The sequence below is a fragment of the Salmo salar genome, chromosome 06 (assembly GCF_965601325.2).
Source record: "Salmo salar chromosome 06, fSalSal1, whole genome shotgun sequence".
In the NCBI taxonomy this organism is placed as follows: domain Eukaryota; kingdom Metazoa; phylum Chordata; class Actinopteri; order Salmoniformes; family Salmonidae; genus Salmo; species Salmo salar.
In genome coordinates, this window is record NC_138296.1 from 43,403,745 (window position 1) to 43,419,126 (window position 15,382).

Consider the following 15,382-nt stretch of genomic DNA (forward strand, 5'->3'; position numbering starts at 1 on the left):
AAGAAATGCAGGCTCACTCAGCGATGCCCGCTCGGTCAAGCAGGTCAAGTCCATTGTGTCAACCTAAGACGCTGACTGTTCAGGAGAGATTTTAGAAATCTGTCTGGTCGCTGGCGCCAAAATCCATCCCCTCTGCCAGGCAGCTCAGGTTGAGAACTTAACTATGGACTGTAACTAGGGCATTTTTCAGTGACACTGTGCCTTAACACAATAACAAACAGTATGGTACAATGGTGCTGCTTTTTAATTCATTACATACAGTCTTTATAGTTTACTTATTGCACATCCAAGTTAGTTAAAAAAAAACAATAGTGCAATTGACTAGACACACATTACACACAGAAGGTACCATGCGGTGTACAAACAAGCTTTAAACAAAGCGAGCTTCAGGTTGGACTCTGTCTTCCTTTTCATAGTGAAGGGATCTCGGAGACCGTGAGCGTAGCTGCCTGCAGCTGCAGTATAAAAAGCGACGGCTTGACTGGACAGTGACCGCCTGCATATCGTATGGGCAGGGCTGGCTGTGCCATGGTGGGTCCTTCCTCCTGAGGAAGACCTCCAAGTCTGGCTGCCAGATATAGGGGCATGCGGGTTAGGGAAAATGAAATCCCACCACAGCCGGGGTTTCTAATAGACTAGTGTATTACAACATAACTAAAACTTCTATTGGTCTAAATGACATTGGGGTGTAACATTTGGGTATATTCTCTGGGAAAAAAGCTTACAGCAGAACTTATCTTTGGTCAATGCTCAAACACCACTTTTTGGTTACTTTAATGAACTTGGACAAAGTCTACCAGCCAAGTAGTGAACACAGAAAGGCAATGTGCTGTGGTTTTGTGGCAATAAAGTAGCTTAGGACTTTATTCAACCTGTGTTGCTGATTGCGCGATAGAAAGGTAATTTCCAATTGAGTAGACTTATACAGCGCTTACCGTGAATGCTGTCTCCACCAATGCGGGAACATTGCCTTTACATTTCAATCACGCTGTAACGCTGAACTTCCACGATACGGATTGAATAGAGCCCTTAAGCTATATAGGATCACATGGCTGATCAGTACAGTGACCTAATGGATCTAGACGAGACATTAATGGGATCATTTCAAAGCCATACTAAAAACAACTCAAAAACAGCTAGGTCCTCATTTAAGACATACAAAATGGATTAAATAAAAATAAAAAATGTGTCACAAAGTGTGTACATAAATAATACTAAACGCATCAATAGTCAGGACAGCATTGGTTCTGTATGTAGGCACAGCAGAGAAAAGACAGGGGTCTGCAGTGTGGTTGTGATGGTCCATGTTACTGGCTGGGGGTTAGGTGAGTACATCAATTGTTCAGAGTGCGAACTTAAAACAGCTATCTAATTTCCATCCACACCGAATATGTTCCCCACTGAAACAGAGACCGGGAAATAACAGTTCCACCCTTAAATTGGAGGTATAAGCCTAGATATAAGATCAATATTGGATCAATTAACTATTAAAAATGAGCAGACAAGACATTTCAAAGGCTCCTATCAAGTGTTAGCCGTAGTTTCATAATGGGGTGATGGCTCGGGCAAGCAGCAAGTTGACAAAGGGGGAGAAATCAGAGTGTTTGGTAGAAACAACAGACAAATCATAGCCCGAGATCCTGTAGTTTCTGTTACACAGCATTAGGCTGGATCCTTTACAACATCTCGTCCAATCAAAGTGTCCCATCCTGTAGTCTCGTCCAATCAAAGTGTCCCATCCAGTAGTCTCTCCCACCCAGCTGACAGTACCAGCTGGAGCTGTTCTGTCCATGACAGCCAGAGTGACTTACTGAGCTCCATCATCTGGTTCCAGTTCACACGGCTTGCTACATCAACAGTTCTAGGTAATGCAAGCCTGGCTGGGGTCTTTATGAAAACGGACTCTTTCAGAGTGTGTGTGAGAGAGAGAGAGAGAGGAGGTGAAAGTGTGGGTGTGAGTCAGTCAGTCTGATTCCACCCCCTCCCCCCCCTTTCTATTGCATGAGGGATATTCTAGGAAAGGCAGAGCACGACATGTAGAACAACATAGCAGAGGCACGTTCACAGCGCTCCCTCAAGCAGTTTGTCCTCTGCTCCGTGTCTCTAGGGGAGCAGGGGAACTGCTTGGGGAACTGTAAATGAACTCGTGTGTCTAGGCAACAGTGTGTCTCCCTGAAGTATGGCTCTGTGAGTTCTAGGAGATGAGCCACAGCTTTCACGTTGTCGGGGTGCTGGTTCTCCCATGTGAGAACAGAGGTTGTGTGGCAGGATGGGGGAGGTGGCGACGCCTCATCAGCACCCACATTGGTTTCTGTGGGTTTCTAGCCTCACTTACAAAACAGGCTCCTCCCCTTCTCGCTCCTTCAGTTGGAAAGCCCAGCAGGGTTTATATTCACGGATGAGGAGTAAAAACAGCCCTCTCTTTGTTTTGGCTGCGGTGCTGTTCCCAGTGGAGGAGGTGGAGGAGGCAGGCGCAGGGTCCGCTAGGCTGGGGCTGGGCTCCGAGGAGGCTGCATGTGAGCTGAGGACAGGGGGAAGGGGCGCTCTTCACACGGGGTGCGAGGGCAGCTCCAGCAGGGTGGGGGTGGGTGTCGGGGGGAGGTGGAAGCCCACCTCGATGGCAGTGCCCTCTGTGATGCTCACCACGTCGTCGCCCCTCCCACGCTGGCAACGGATGGCACTGAAATAGGCATTCATCAGCTGCATGATCTCAGTCAGCTGTGACGGAGAGAGAGCGAGAGAACAGAGGGAAGGGGGAAGAGAGAGAGAGGGAGAGAGAGACAGAAGGAGAGAGAGAACAGAACGAGAGAGAAAGAGAACAGAGAGAGAGAGAACAGAGTCAGCCTGGTGGCAGTGTGAGAAGTGTCTTTCTCAATGTCTGTGTCTGGCACCATCACAGGGGCGAGGGGAGGGAGGGCAGAGATGATGTCATCCAGCTGCTGCTGGAACAGAAACAATCCTCCAGGGATGGTCAGAGCGTGATGTGCCTTGGCACATTCTGCAGCAGCACCAGCACTCACACCACTGGACTGAACTTCAGTAAGACACAACCCTAAAAACAACAAAAGCAGATGGGTATTGCATTTCAACATACTATGTCTGTGTTTCAGCTGGGTTTTATATCTGTCCTTAAGGTCACAGCAAAATATTGCATTAGCTCATGATCGTATGTTGTTGTGTTGGCCACCGGGTCCTAACCCCAATTTATCCAACTTCCATCAGTCCACATCTGGCCTTACCCCTAACACTATGTGACCTCTGGCCATAACCTTTGCCCTAACTTCAACACGACCCCAGTCCAGTTGCCGGCATCAATTTGAACCCTGACTTCAGCTGCTAACCTTGCCTTAACCCGTTGACTCCTAGCTTAACCATATCCCCCTTCAAACCAGCTCCTGTTGAACTCTCCGCCCAATCCACTTAAATCCTCTACGTTTACGACTGAGCAATGTGAGCCCCATAGTTCAGAAAAGTATCACCCTCCCTTAGCTGGCCTCCAATTTGCCTGTTCTGCTGCACCAATAAATAAATAAAAGGCACTCTTGTGCCCCGTGAGAGAGAGATCACAGAGAGGGCTTTGTTCCGCGTGGGAAGATGCAAGCAGATGCAAGCGACAAAAAAAAAAGAATTAGCGGTTTGGGGAAATATCCAGGTTTCTGGGAAATGTTATGGGCTAATATTTTAGTCTAACCACTGCAGAGAAAAAAAACCCTCACCCTGGTTAGTATTTAATAACAGGAAGTAAGACTCTTGGTGGTTGATTCTGGTGGCAGAGAGAGAGAGGCAGGCTGTGTACTCTCGTTTAAATCGCGATTAATTACGGTTTTTGCACATGGAATAACATCGTGAGCAGGCAGCGTGGCTGTTTCAATGACTGTGCACAACGTGTCACTGTGACCAGGAATAGAGGCCATTCACCATGCACAATAAAGCAGCTCACTGCTGTATGCAGCCCGAATGAGGAGAACTGGAGTCAATCAAAGACCGTCTCAGGTTTAATTCCACCTACAGACTCCGCTACGTGTCTATACAGTGGGGCAAAAAAGTATTTAGTCAGCCACCAATTGTGCAAATTCTCCCACTTAAAAAGATGAGAGAGGCCTGTAATTTTCATCATAGGTACACTTCAACTATGTCAGACAAAATTAGATTTTTTTTCTCCAGAAAATCACATTGTAGGATTTTTTATGAATTTATTTGCAAATTATGGTGGAAAATAAGTATTTGGTCAATAACAAAAGTTTATCTCAATACTTTGTTATATACCCTTTGTTGGCAATGACACAGGTCAAACGTTTTCTGTAAGTCTTCACAAGGTTTTCACACACTGTTGCTGGTATTTTGGCCCATTCCTCCATGCAGATCTCCTCTAGAGCAGTGATGTTTTGGGGCTGTCGCTGGGCAACACGGACTTTCAACTCCCTCCAAAGATTTTCTATGGGGTTGAGATCTGGAGACTGGCTAGGCTGCTCCAGGACCTTGAAATGCTTCTTACGAAGCCACTCCTTCGTTGCCCGGGCGGTGTGTTTGGGATCATTGTCATGCTGAAAGACCCAGCCACGTTTCATCTTCAATGCCCTTGCTGATGGAAGGAGGTTTTCACTCAAAATCTCACGATACATGGCCCCATTCATACTTTCCTTTACACGGATCAGTCGTCCTGGTCCCTTTGCAGAAAAACAGCCCCAAAGCATGATGTTTCCACCCCCATGCTTCACAGTAGGTATGGTGTTCTTTGGATGCAACTCAGTATTCTTTGTCCTCCAAACACGACGAGTTGAGTTTTTACCAAAAAGTAATATTTTGGTTTCATCTGACCATATGACATTCTCCCAATCCTCTTCTGGATCATCCAAATGCTCTCTAGCAAACTTCAGACGGGCCTGGACACGTACTGGCTTAAGCAGGGGGACACGTCTGGCACAGCAGGATTTGAGTCCCTGGCGGCGTAGTGTGTTACTGATGGTAGGCTTTGTTACTTTGGTCCCAGCTCTCTGCAGGTCATTCACTAGGTCCCCCCCGTGTGCTTCTGGGATTTTTGCTCACCGTTCTTGTGATCAGTTTTGACCCCACGGGGTGAGATCTTGCGTGGAGCCCCAGATCGAGGGAGATTATCAGTGGTCTTGTATGTCTTCCATTTCCTAATAATTGCTCCCACAGTTGATTTCTTCAAACCAAGCTGCTTACCTATTGCAGATTCAGTCTTCCCAGCCTGGTGCAGGTCTACAATTTTGTTTCTGGTGTCCTTTGACAGCTCTTTGGTCTTGGCCATAGTGGAGTTTGGAGTGTGACTGTTTGAGGTTGTGGACAGGTGTCTTTTATACTGATAACAAGTTCAAACAGGTGCCATTAATACAGGTAACGAGTGGAGGACAGAGGAGCCTCTTAAAGAAGAAGTTACAGGTCTGTGAGAGCCAGAAATCTTGCTTGTTTGTAGGTGACCAAATACTTATTTTCCACCATAATTTGCAAATAAATTCATAAAAAATCCTACAATGTGATTTTCTGGATTTTTTCCCCTCATTTTGTCTGTCATAGTTGACGTGTACCTATGATGAAAATTACAGGCCTCTCGCGTCTTTTTAAGTGGGAGAACTTGCACAATTGGTGGCTGACTAAATACTTTTTTGCCCCACTGTACGTGACAGATGTATCATGTGTACACACAATGCCTCCTGCTATGAGCTTTTGTTCACCCACCTTGGTGGTTTCAAACAGCAGGTCTCGGTCGCCGGCGGTGATCTTGAAGGTGTTGCTGTCGGAGACGCCGTAGGAGCAGATCTGTCCGTAGGGGAAGGACTCCAAAGCCTCTGCCTCGCCCTGCCTGTACAGAGACACACACGTCGCTGCCACACCCAGCCACAGCTTCTGAGAGAAACTACCTGTCGAACTCTGGAGAGAGAAAGAAAGAGGGAGATAAAGAGAGAGAGAGAGACAAAGACAGAGGGAGAGTAAAAGAGAGAGAGAGAGAAGGAGAGGCAGAGGGAGAGTAAAAGAGAGAGAGAGAGAGAGAAGGAGAGGCAGAGGGAGAGTAAAAGTGTGAGAGAGAGAGGCAGAGGCAGAGTAAAAGTGAGAGGGAGAGGCAGAGGGAGAGAGAGAAAGAGAGAGAGAGAGAGCGGAAGAGGTCAGTACTAAAATCTCTCTTTACATTCAACTCACTAATCTGTGCAGACGGAGAAAGGAGATGTACTCACAATATAGAAGTCCACCTCATAGAGTGTGCAGCCAAAGCCAGACCACTGGCGTGCGATGGTGAGGTAGGCAGCCATACTGTCCCTCCTACTGTACCCGGCCAGGCCCTTCCAGCACTCCACGATGGTGCTCATGATGGCCGCAGCCTCCTCCTTCAGACGGCTGCGTAGCCGCAGGTCCTGCTCCACCTTCTGCTTGTGGGCTGCAGTGGCCGTATGGTTCCACAACGCCCCTCCCAGGAGACCCCCGGGGAAGCGCTGGGGGCAGCCCTGGGCCGGGGGCTGGGTGGTGGGGAGGAGGGCAGGGGGGACACAGGGGGGCATGAGGAGCCGAGCCTCCACCATGTGGCCGGGGAAGAGCTCGTCCAGAGGGGGGTAGGGGGAGTGGGTGCTGAAGTCCCCGATCACAGACTGAAGCCGCAGGGCAGCCAGGGTCTGGAGGTCCTCCTCACAGGCTGGGAGCTGACCTCGCACCACCATCTCATGGCACTGCAGGGAGAGAGAGAGGTGGAGAGAGATGTAGAGGATAGAGAAAGAGAGCATGAGTGAGATTGAAGAAAATGAAGATGGAATGAAAGAGGGGGGGGTGGTTTAAAAGAGAGAGAGAAATAGAAAGGGGTAAAGAGATGGGAACAGCGGTAACGCTCTCCCTCCATCCATCATAGTTGTACTCCACCCTGTTTTACTCAGGCCCATAACTCTTTTATAACTGTCCTCAGGAAGAATGTACTAATGTACTCAGCCCTGCCTGGTTGAGCCTGGCCTGGGCTCTCAGCAGTGCAGCCAATGGCCTTACTCATGTTTTTAAAGCATTGTGTTTAATTACTATTGTGGATTGCAAGACTTTAACGACTGTTAAGTGAAACCTAATAACGCAGTGAAATACAAGAAATGAGTCACTGGCCAAAGCTATTAAAATGTCTCGTTATCATTATTCGGAAAAGCCACTAATGTCTAATTTAACACTGACAATAACACAGGAAATAGAGGCGCCGATCTCTCTTTCGCTCTCTCTCTCTCTCTGTGAGGTTTGTTACCTGTTCAAAGAGGAAGAGGTACTCGATGCTGTCGACAGATATGGCGTCAGCATCCAGAAGGCAGTAGAGTTTAAAGCAGAGCCTCCACTGGGAGTCTGAGTCTGGCTCTTTGGCAGACAGGCTGGAGAGAGAGGAGGAAGAACACAAGGGGTTAGCAGGGGTGACCGGTGGGAAAAAAAACACATGTGAGAAATTATACACACGTACGAGCATGCATGCACACACATATGCACACACACACATATGCATGAGAACTCCCTAACTGGCTGGCCAGGTCAATATCCCACCACCCCATCCCTTCCTGTCTGTGACATCACCAGAAGATGACTAGCAGCGACTAGCTACATTTGGTATGTTAACTGTGTCACTCTAGCTCTGTAGACTGTAGACACACGCACACCTCTTAGAACAACGCCGAGCCCTTCAATTCCAGCTGAATTTACCCCTTATCTGCGACACTGAGACTTGTCCCCACACAAGCATATGACATCGGTGTCACATTGAGTGCTCAGTGACTGCAGATAGACAGACATGGTGACACAAGCCCACTACTTTCCCAGCATGGTGTCGGTTTGTGTTTGACACGGCAAGGTCAGCAGTTATCAGGGACTTGGTTGATTTACAGCGTGAGAGCTGGACAACAGGAGAAGAAAAACACAAACGACACTATCTGTAGAAACTAGGAGGATAGAAAGGTTCAGAACTTTTGTGAAACATTACAGCACAGTTGAGAAATATATGGCAATTAGAAATGAAAATGGGATGGTTTCCAGAGATAGGTGGGAGGCGTTGAGGGTAGCTGAAGGGTGAAAAATGAAAGGAAAGTAAAATATACAGTGATCCTTAAAATGCATACAGTATATATAAGCTGGAAGTAGAAGCCTAAGTGTTGTTGTCCATTAGTTTACTCCAATTAGGGGAGGGGTGGTAGGGCTAGGGGAAAATAATGCTACAAATATATATGGGGGATAGAAATGATGCAGACAATTACATTGATAGAAGCCACAATCTATCTGCAATATTTAAGCTGATCCACCCGCTAAAAAAAAATTAATAAAATAAAAACGACACTATCTATCTCTCAAAGACTTCAGATTCTGCGTCTGCGCGATATTTACTTTTCAAACCTGGTGAGGATGTCAGCGATGATGGTGTTTCCCCCTACAGCTCTCTCCCAGTGGGCGTTCTGCTCAAACAGGGAAAACGTGTTTCTGCTCTCCTTCAGACCCAGCTTCTCCAACATCCTCCTCACCACCTAGCAGAGGAGAGAGCGAGAGAGAGAGAGTCTGGAGGAGTACACTGACAAGCATTTCCCAACTTGCTGGGTCTTTACAGTGCAAGTCTCCACAAAGGTCAACTAGAGAGGAAAGGATTGGAGAGGGTGTTCGTAGATCTTGATAGAGAGAGAGAGAGACAGAGATGATAGAGAGGTCCCCCCTCACCTCGTTGGCGGTGGTGTGTGAGCTGATGTGGAGCTGACAGGAGCCTGGTCCTGGGTAGTGAACCGTACACAGCATCTCCTGTCTCCCCATCAACACCTGGATCTCCTCCCAGGAGGGAACACATTCCCGGCACCGTGTCTTCTCCAGAGCCTCCCCGATGAACGACGCATAGTTATCCATCTCAGAGTCCGGAAATTGGCTCTGGATCCTGGACCACAGGAGGGGAGAGAGGAGACACGGGAGTGAGCAGGGTGAGTGTGTGTGAATGACTAACGGAAACTACACTACATTTCAAAAGGGCAAACTGAAGCATGTCAGTGTTTCTAATATTGATAATGCGAGGCCTGTAAACCGTTATATTATTTTAACTGGATTTGCGTCATCCTTTCGGTTCCACACAAGCCATCTTTATTTTCTTTCGCTTTGGCAATACTGAGAAGTCAATGAGGCGAGGAACGACCAATGTTCTCACTTTGGCTCTCAGAGACTTAGAAGGCTCTCCTCCCTCCACCCTTCAAAGAGAATGTAAAAAGGGAAAGAAAACATGTTTGACTTTCAGCAGAGCTCTTTACAGGAAAAGGTGTTTCCGCTCACGTGAACCAGAGTGACCTGCCGCTTCCTCTCAGCGGAGTGGCCAGGGAAGGTGAGGGGGGGGGGTCCACCCTCAATGGGCCAAAAGCTCCAACACACGCAAGAATGTCAGAGGTGTGAAAGGTGACCTGACACAGCCATGAGCTCACCTCAGCTCAAACAAGGAAGGGTAGAAGTTGGGGAAGGAAGCAATTATACTACAGTGTCCATCCCAAAATATACAGCACAGCACAGAGGAGAGCTGGAGAGAGAAAGGGGGCGAATGAGAGGAGACTCACACTCCAGACAGCCAAATGGAGAGAGAAGAGAAGAGAAGAGGAGAGGAGAGGAGAGGAGAGGAGAGAGAGAGAGAGAGAGAGAGAAGGGCCTCCACTCCCCTCTCTGTTCCTCTGTCTCATTACGGGGCACAGGGTGGGTTTTGTCTTGCTGCTCAAACATAATTACGAATGCTCCACTGAGAGAGGCTGTGTGATCCCTTTCCGTCTGCCCCCCTCCCCACCCCACCCCGCCTGGCCCAACCTCCTCTCCTCCACGCACGCAGGGCTCATGCCGACCCTTCTCCGACTGGGGACATTCCCTGGGGGGTTCTCAGTGCACCATGGGGGTAGAGGGGGAGGGGGGCTCAGTCTCTGGGCCCTCTGCCCAGTGTGCAGCTCCAGTTCTGTCCAGCTGTGGGGTCAGCCTTAACACTCTCTCACAGAGGTCTCAGGGAAACACTGACCCTATCTCTTTATAGCAGCGCTGCTGCATAACCCGCCACCTTGCATTTAGGCTGACCCCGGAGGCTAATAGCTAGCTATACTGTGAAAAGTACAACCGCCATACTTACCCAAGCCAAACATACAGTACGTTCGGAAAGTATTCAGACTTTTTCCACATTTTGTTAGGTTACAGCCTTCTTCTAAAATGTATTAAATAGTATTTTTTCCTTGTCAATCTACACACAATACCACATAATGACAAAGCAAAAACAGGTTTTTAGAAATGTTTGCATATTTATTCAAAATAAAAAACAGAAATATTACATTTACATAAGTATACAGTCCCTTTATCAGTACTTTGTTGAAGCACCTTTGGCAGCGATTACAGCCTCGAGTCTTCTTGGGTATGACGCTACAAGCTTGGTACACTTGTATTTGGGGAGTTTCTCATTCTTCTCTGCAGATCCTCTCAAGCTCTGTCAGGCCGTCTCTTCAGAGATGTTCGATTGGGTTCAAGTTCGGGCTCTGGCTGGGCCACTCAAGGACATTCAGAGACTTGTCCCGAAGCCATTCCTGCGTTGTCTTGGCTGTGTGCTTAGGGTCGTTGTCCTGTTGGAAGGTGAACCTTCACCCCAGTCTGAGGTCCTCGAGCAGGTTTTCATCAAGGATCTCTCTGTACTTTTCTTCATTCATCTATGCCTCGATCCTGACTAGCCTCCCAGTCCCTGCCACTGAAAAACATCCCCACAGCATGATGCTGCCACCACCATGCTTCACCGTAGGGATGGTGCCAGGTTTCCTCCAGACGTGACGCTTGGCATTCAGGTCAAAGAGTTCAATCTTAGTTTCATCAGACCAGAGAAACTTGTTTCTCATGATCTGAGAGTCTTAAGGTGCCTTTTGGCAAACTCCAAGGGGCTGTCATGTGCCAACTCCAAATAGGAGTTCTGCAGAGATGGTTGTCCTTCTGGAAGGTTCTCCCATCTCCACAGAGGAACTCTAGAGCTCTGTCAGAGTGATCATTGGGTTCTTGATCACCTCCCTGACCAAGGCCCTTCTCCCCCGATTGCTCAGTTTGGCCGGGTACCCAGCTCTAGGAAGAGTATTGGTGGTTCCAAACTTCTTCCACTTAAGAATGATGGAGGCCACTGTGTTCTTTGGGACCTTCAATGTTGCTGAAATGTTTTGGTACCCCAGATCTGTGCCTCGACATAATCCAGTCTTGGAGCTCAATCAAGTTGTAGAACATCTCAAGTATGATCAATGGAAACAGGATGCACCTGAGCTCAAATTTCAACTCTCATAGCAAAGGGTTTGAATTACTTATGTAAATAAGGTATTTCTGTTTTTAATACATTTGCAAAAATGTCTAAAAACCTGTTTTTGCTTTGTCATTATGGGGTATTGTGTGTAGATTGCTGAGGATTTTCTCAAGGGGTCTGAATACCTTCCGAAGGCACTGTACCATGAGAGACAGTGTATTCTAGCTGTGCTATATATTGTGTGCTATATATTATATTCTGTGCTATATATTGCAACTGTTCCATTAGCTTTGGCCTGATACTGAGTAGCAATGTAAACATGGGCATCATATATAGTGCTTCGTGACTAGCAGTCCAACAGAGGCTTTAGGCCAAAGATTAGCACTGTTAATATAGCTTAGCATGTGGCTAATTCAGAGCTGCAAATTCACTCCTAAAACACTGGATATGTCTGGGGGTCGTGCAGTGACAATGTGAGGGCATTTCACACTACTATATCTAACTGGTGGTTAGCAGGCTTGGCGCCTGTCTCCTGTCTGCTCCCACAGTGGGTTCCCATGCTACTGGCACCCTTCTGGCCCATTATCCTGACCCCCATTTCTCCCTCGTACCACAGCCCTATTCCCACCTCACCTCTCAAATCATTTCTGTGACAGGGTACAGAGACACCTGTCAACACCAAACGCTTTCTATTGTTATTGAAACCAGCTGATGTCTTAAAGTTCTCCGCAGGCTACGACAGAGCTAGGTGGATGGGTAGAGGAAGAATTACATCTCCCGTTGAGGGCGTTGTGTTATATGTTGTGTGTGTCACCTCTTGAGGTGGAAGCGCAGGTATTTAAGCACGGCGGGGCCGGGCAGGAAGGTGCAGCTCATGCAGGTGAGGAGCTGCCAGTAGCGGAGGTGTGCGGCGGTGTGGGGCTGCGGCGTGCAGCTGGTCTGCTTCACCAGCTGGCAGTAGACCTCGTCCCGGAGCGGCCGCAGGTCCAGACAGGTCTGCAGCACGCCCTGGATCAGAGGCACCGGGTCCCGCGCGCACTCCAGCTGCTGCAGACAGTTGAAGAGCTTCACCGCTTCCTCCCGCACCGTGGCGTAGCCCTTACCGCTGTGGTCTGGGGGTGGGGGTGGAGAGAGAGGGAGTCAGTACCAGACGCATAGTATTAGGAATTAGACCAGACTAGACCAGTCAGCATGGTTGAGAATAGATGATCCTGCCTATGTGATGTCTCTCGGTAGAACAACTAAGCTTTAGTGGCCGTCTCTCATCAGTCCTTATCCAAGCAGTCTCACTCACTGGCCTTGACTTGGCACGCAGGCAGGTAGGCATTACAGGTGACTAACTCAATGGTAAGTCTATATGTCAGTCTGTTACAGTGTATGATATGTCAACGAGCATGTGACAGCATTACTCGTATGTGAGTGGGTGTGTGTGTACCTGCTCGTGTTCTATTGTAGAGTTTACAGACACGGCACTGAACGCAGGGACTGGGGGTAGCATGATAGTAGTACTTACAGGTGTGTTCCAGGCTGCCGTAAGGGAAGGGCAGCAGGGGGGCATACAGGGGGCTCTGGGTGTGCTTCAGGATGGGGTTGTGTTGGTAGATATTATCTACCACCTCAGGGTTAAACTTGTTCTCCTGGAGAAGAAAGACAGAGAGACAGACAGACAGTTAAAAAGAGAGAGAGTGACAGATTAGCTTCCTTGACCTTCCAGCTGACCTGGGTGCAGCCCCAAGCAGGGCTGCTATGAGAGAGAGTGTGTTGGGTAACAGGGGCGACTAGGGTCAGTGGGAGTCAGGCCATGGAGCAGGACAGCTATGGCCGCTTTTTAAACACCTGGGGACCCAACAAAACACACCGCCATCCCTGACACTATTTACATGTCTATGTGGTATCTCCCTACAGATGCAGCTCTCATTGACAGAAACACATTTTACATGACATTTGAATCATTTAGCAGACGCTCTTATCCAGAGCGAGTTACAGGAGCAATTAGTGTTAAGTGCTTTGCTCAAGGGCACAGACAGATTTTTCACCTAGTCAGTTCGAGGATTCAAGCCAGCGACCTTTCGACCAGCGACTGGCCCAACCTCTTAACCGCTAGGCGTCTTGCCGCCCTACACAGACGGCATCCACCGCTGCAATCCCTGCCTGCACCTGTTGAACATTAGTAATGTTGCCACTGCTCTCCCTCCTTCCCCCAATTCACCCTCCTTTGTGGGGCAAAGTTGACACATTCCTCTGAAATGTTTTGGTCCATCTGAACTGGGACCATGTAGAACACTGGCAGACTGTCTATTGGACAGACACATACAGCCTACATACACAACACATTACCATAGGCTAACATACAGTGCCTGTACAGTGCTCAACACTGGGACACACATTGCGGTCTATGTAGAGGTCGCACGAGGACACAACGGGATTCATTTATAATCTGCAGGATTCCGACAGAACATCCATCCTCGTTATGTCCTAAAAATGGACACGTTCCCTTGTCCTTCTCACTCTCTCCCCCCCCCTCCCGTCCCTCTCTGTCCCTCTCTCCCTCTTTCACACGCGACACAGACTGGAGGTCCAAGGCTGAAACGGTCATCTGTCTTCACCTCCATGTCTGGTGGGACACATCTACACTCAGAGATATGCACTTCTCTCACACAAAGCACTCCTCTATTCATTCTCTCCCCCTCCCTCTCTCTCCCTGTCCCTGTCCCTCTCTCTCCCTGTCCCTCTCTCTCCCTATCCCTCTCTCTCCCTGTCCCTCTCCCTCTCCCGTAGTGTCAGTTGTGTTCAGTAGTGTTCTCCAGCCTTCAGTGGGATTCGGCTAGGCTTTGTGTTAAGTGTGAGAAAGAGTGTTGGAAGGAGTGGAGGAGGATTGGAAAGGGGGAGGAAGAGAAGACAGGGGCAACTCTTTAAAAAGCGTCCCCATCTCTTCCTCCTTCCGCTGAAGTCAAGTGATCGAAGGGCACATTTACAAGAATACACACACAACAACACACAAACTCAGAATAGCAAACAAGCAGAGACTTAACACCACTTGGTGAATTCCAAAGTGATGGCAGAGTGTGGTCTGGCTTTTTCGCTTAGACTTTGTCTTAGTGTTGAATGAAATCATACTTTAAAAATAGAACTGTTCAGTGAGGCATGTTTCTGTGGGCAAACACACGTACACACCCTGGTACCGGGTCCAAATATGACGCTTTGCCTTGCACACCCTCTTCATCCACCCTTTTGCCTCTAAAAATGACACGTTCCTTAAAATAGGGCAGAACATTCCGGTGGAACTTTTACGGGTTGCCTCCTCTCCCCTCACAGCTTGGTGGAACAAGATAATTCCCTGAATTCCCTGCAACGACAGTTGGAGGACACTTTGGACTCGCGACCCAGTGTGGTTGCGCGGTTGCCGCGGTGACAGAGCGGAGGTATAATGTCCGTTGTGTTGCTGCGGTCCGTGTTTGGTGACCCTTGTCATCGGCAGCTTGGCAGTGGTCTGGTCTGGGGCGGGCAGCGAGATGCTGTGAAGCAGTGTGTGTGTGTGCGCGCGTGTGTGTGCATATGTGTGTGTCTCACCTCGATGTCTCGGATCAGGAGCTGAGTGGGCGTCTCCACGGGGGCTTTTGTGTCGATGACCTTCTGGACAGCGCAGGCCCAGTGCACAGCCTCGTTGAAGTGCTTGGTGTACAGCCTGTAGCAGTGCTTACGCCCATACACTGTGATGCTCCAGTACCCTGAAACACACACACACACACAGGGAAAATCAGTCATCAGTGTATCGTGCAATGAAAGCATGAGTAAACATGAACAAACAGAAGCTGAACTTTCAAAGAACAATATAGCTATAGAGAGCAGAATCCAAGGCCTATACTTATGTAATAACTGTGGTTTCAGAAAATAAGGAAGCCTGCTCCACTCTCCCTCTCATGTGGTCTGAACATGGGACACTCCACATATCTGGTGTGACTCCTGCTTCCTCACTTCCTCTCTGGGTTTCACTGAGGTCAGCGGTCATCCCGAGAGGGGCTCCCAACTTTATTAGCCACTAAGCCCAACCGAAACACAACGACTACATCCAATCTCCTGGCACAACACCTGGCCTAACCTCCTGTAAGAACAGAGAAAGCCCTCTCTCTTCCATGTGCACAGGAAGTAGTAACTGTA

The 15,382-nt window shown here is 48.5% G+C and overlaps 1 protein-coding gene across 2 annotated transcripts in view; it reads right to left on the reverse strand.

The window, feature by feature from the left end:
• Positions 1 to 226: 226 nt before the first annotated feature.
• Positions 227 to 15,382, reverse strand: part of LOC106607315 (unconventional myosin-X) — a 53,764-nt gene continuing 38,608 nt past the window's right edge. The window contains exons 5-13 of one of the 2 annotated variants that reach the window (XM_082976622.1): positions 14,795 to 14,952; positions 12,738 to 12,861; positions 12,039 to 12,336; positions 8,671 to 8,878; positions 8,356 to 8,483; positions 7,229 to 7,349; positions 6,195 to 6,680; positions 5,701 to 5,892; positions 227 to 2,718 (exon numbers count right to left, since the gene is read on the reverse strand). In XM_082976622.1, the coding sequence (XP_082832748.1) occupies positions 2,548 to 2,718; positions 5,701 to 5,892; positions 6,195 to 6,680; positions 7,229 to 7,349; positions 8,356 to 8,483; positions 8,671 to 8,878; positions 12,039 to 12,336; positions 12,738 to 12,861; positions 14,795 to 14,952 (1,886 nt within the window). In that variant the 3' untranslated portion in view covers positions 227 to 2,547. Of the gene's footprint in view, positions 2,719 to 5,700; positions 5,893 to 6,194; positions 6,681 to 7,228; positions 7,350 to 8,346; positions 8,484 to 8,670; positions 8,879 to 12,038; positions 12,337 to 12,737; positions 12,862 to 14,794; positions 14,953 to 15,382 lie in introns of both variants that reach the window. The other variant, XM_082976621.1, reaches the window with a different exon arrangement.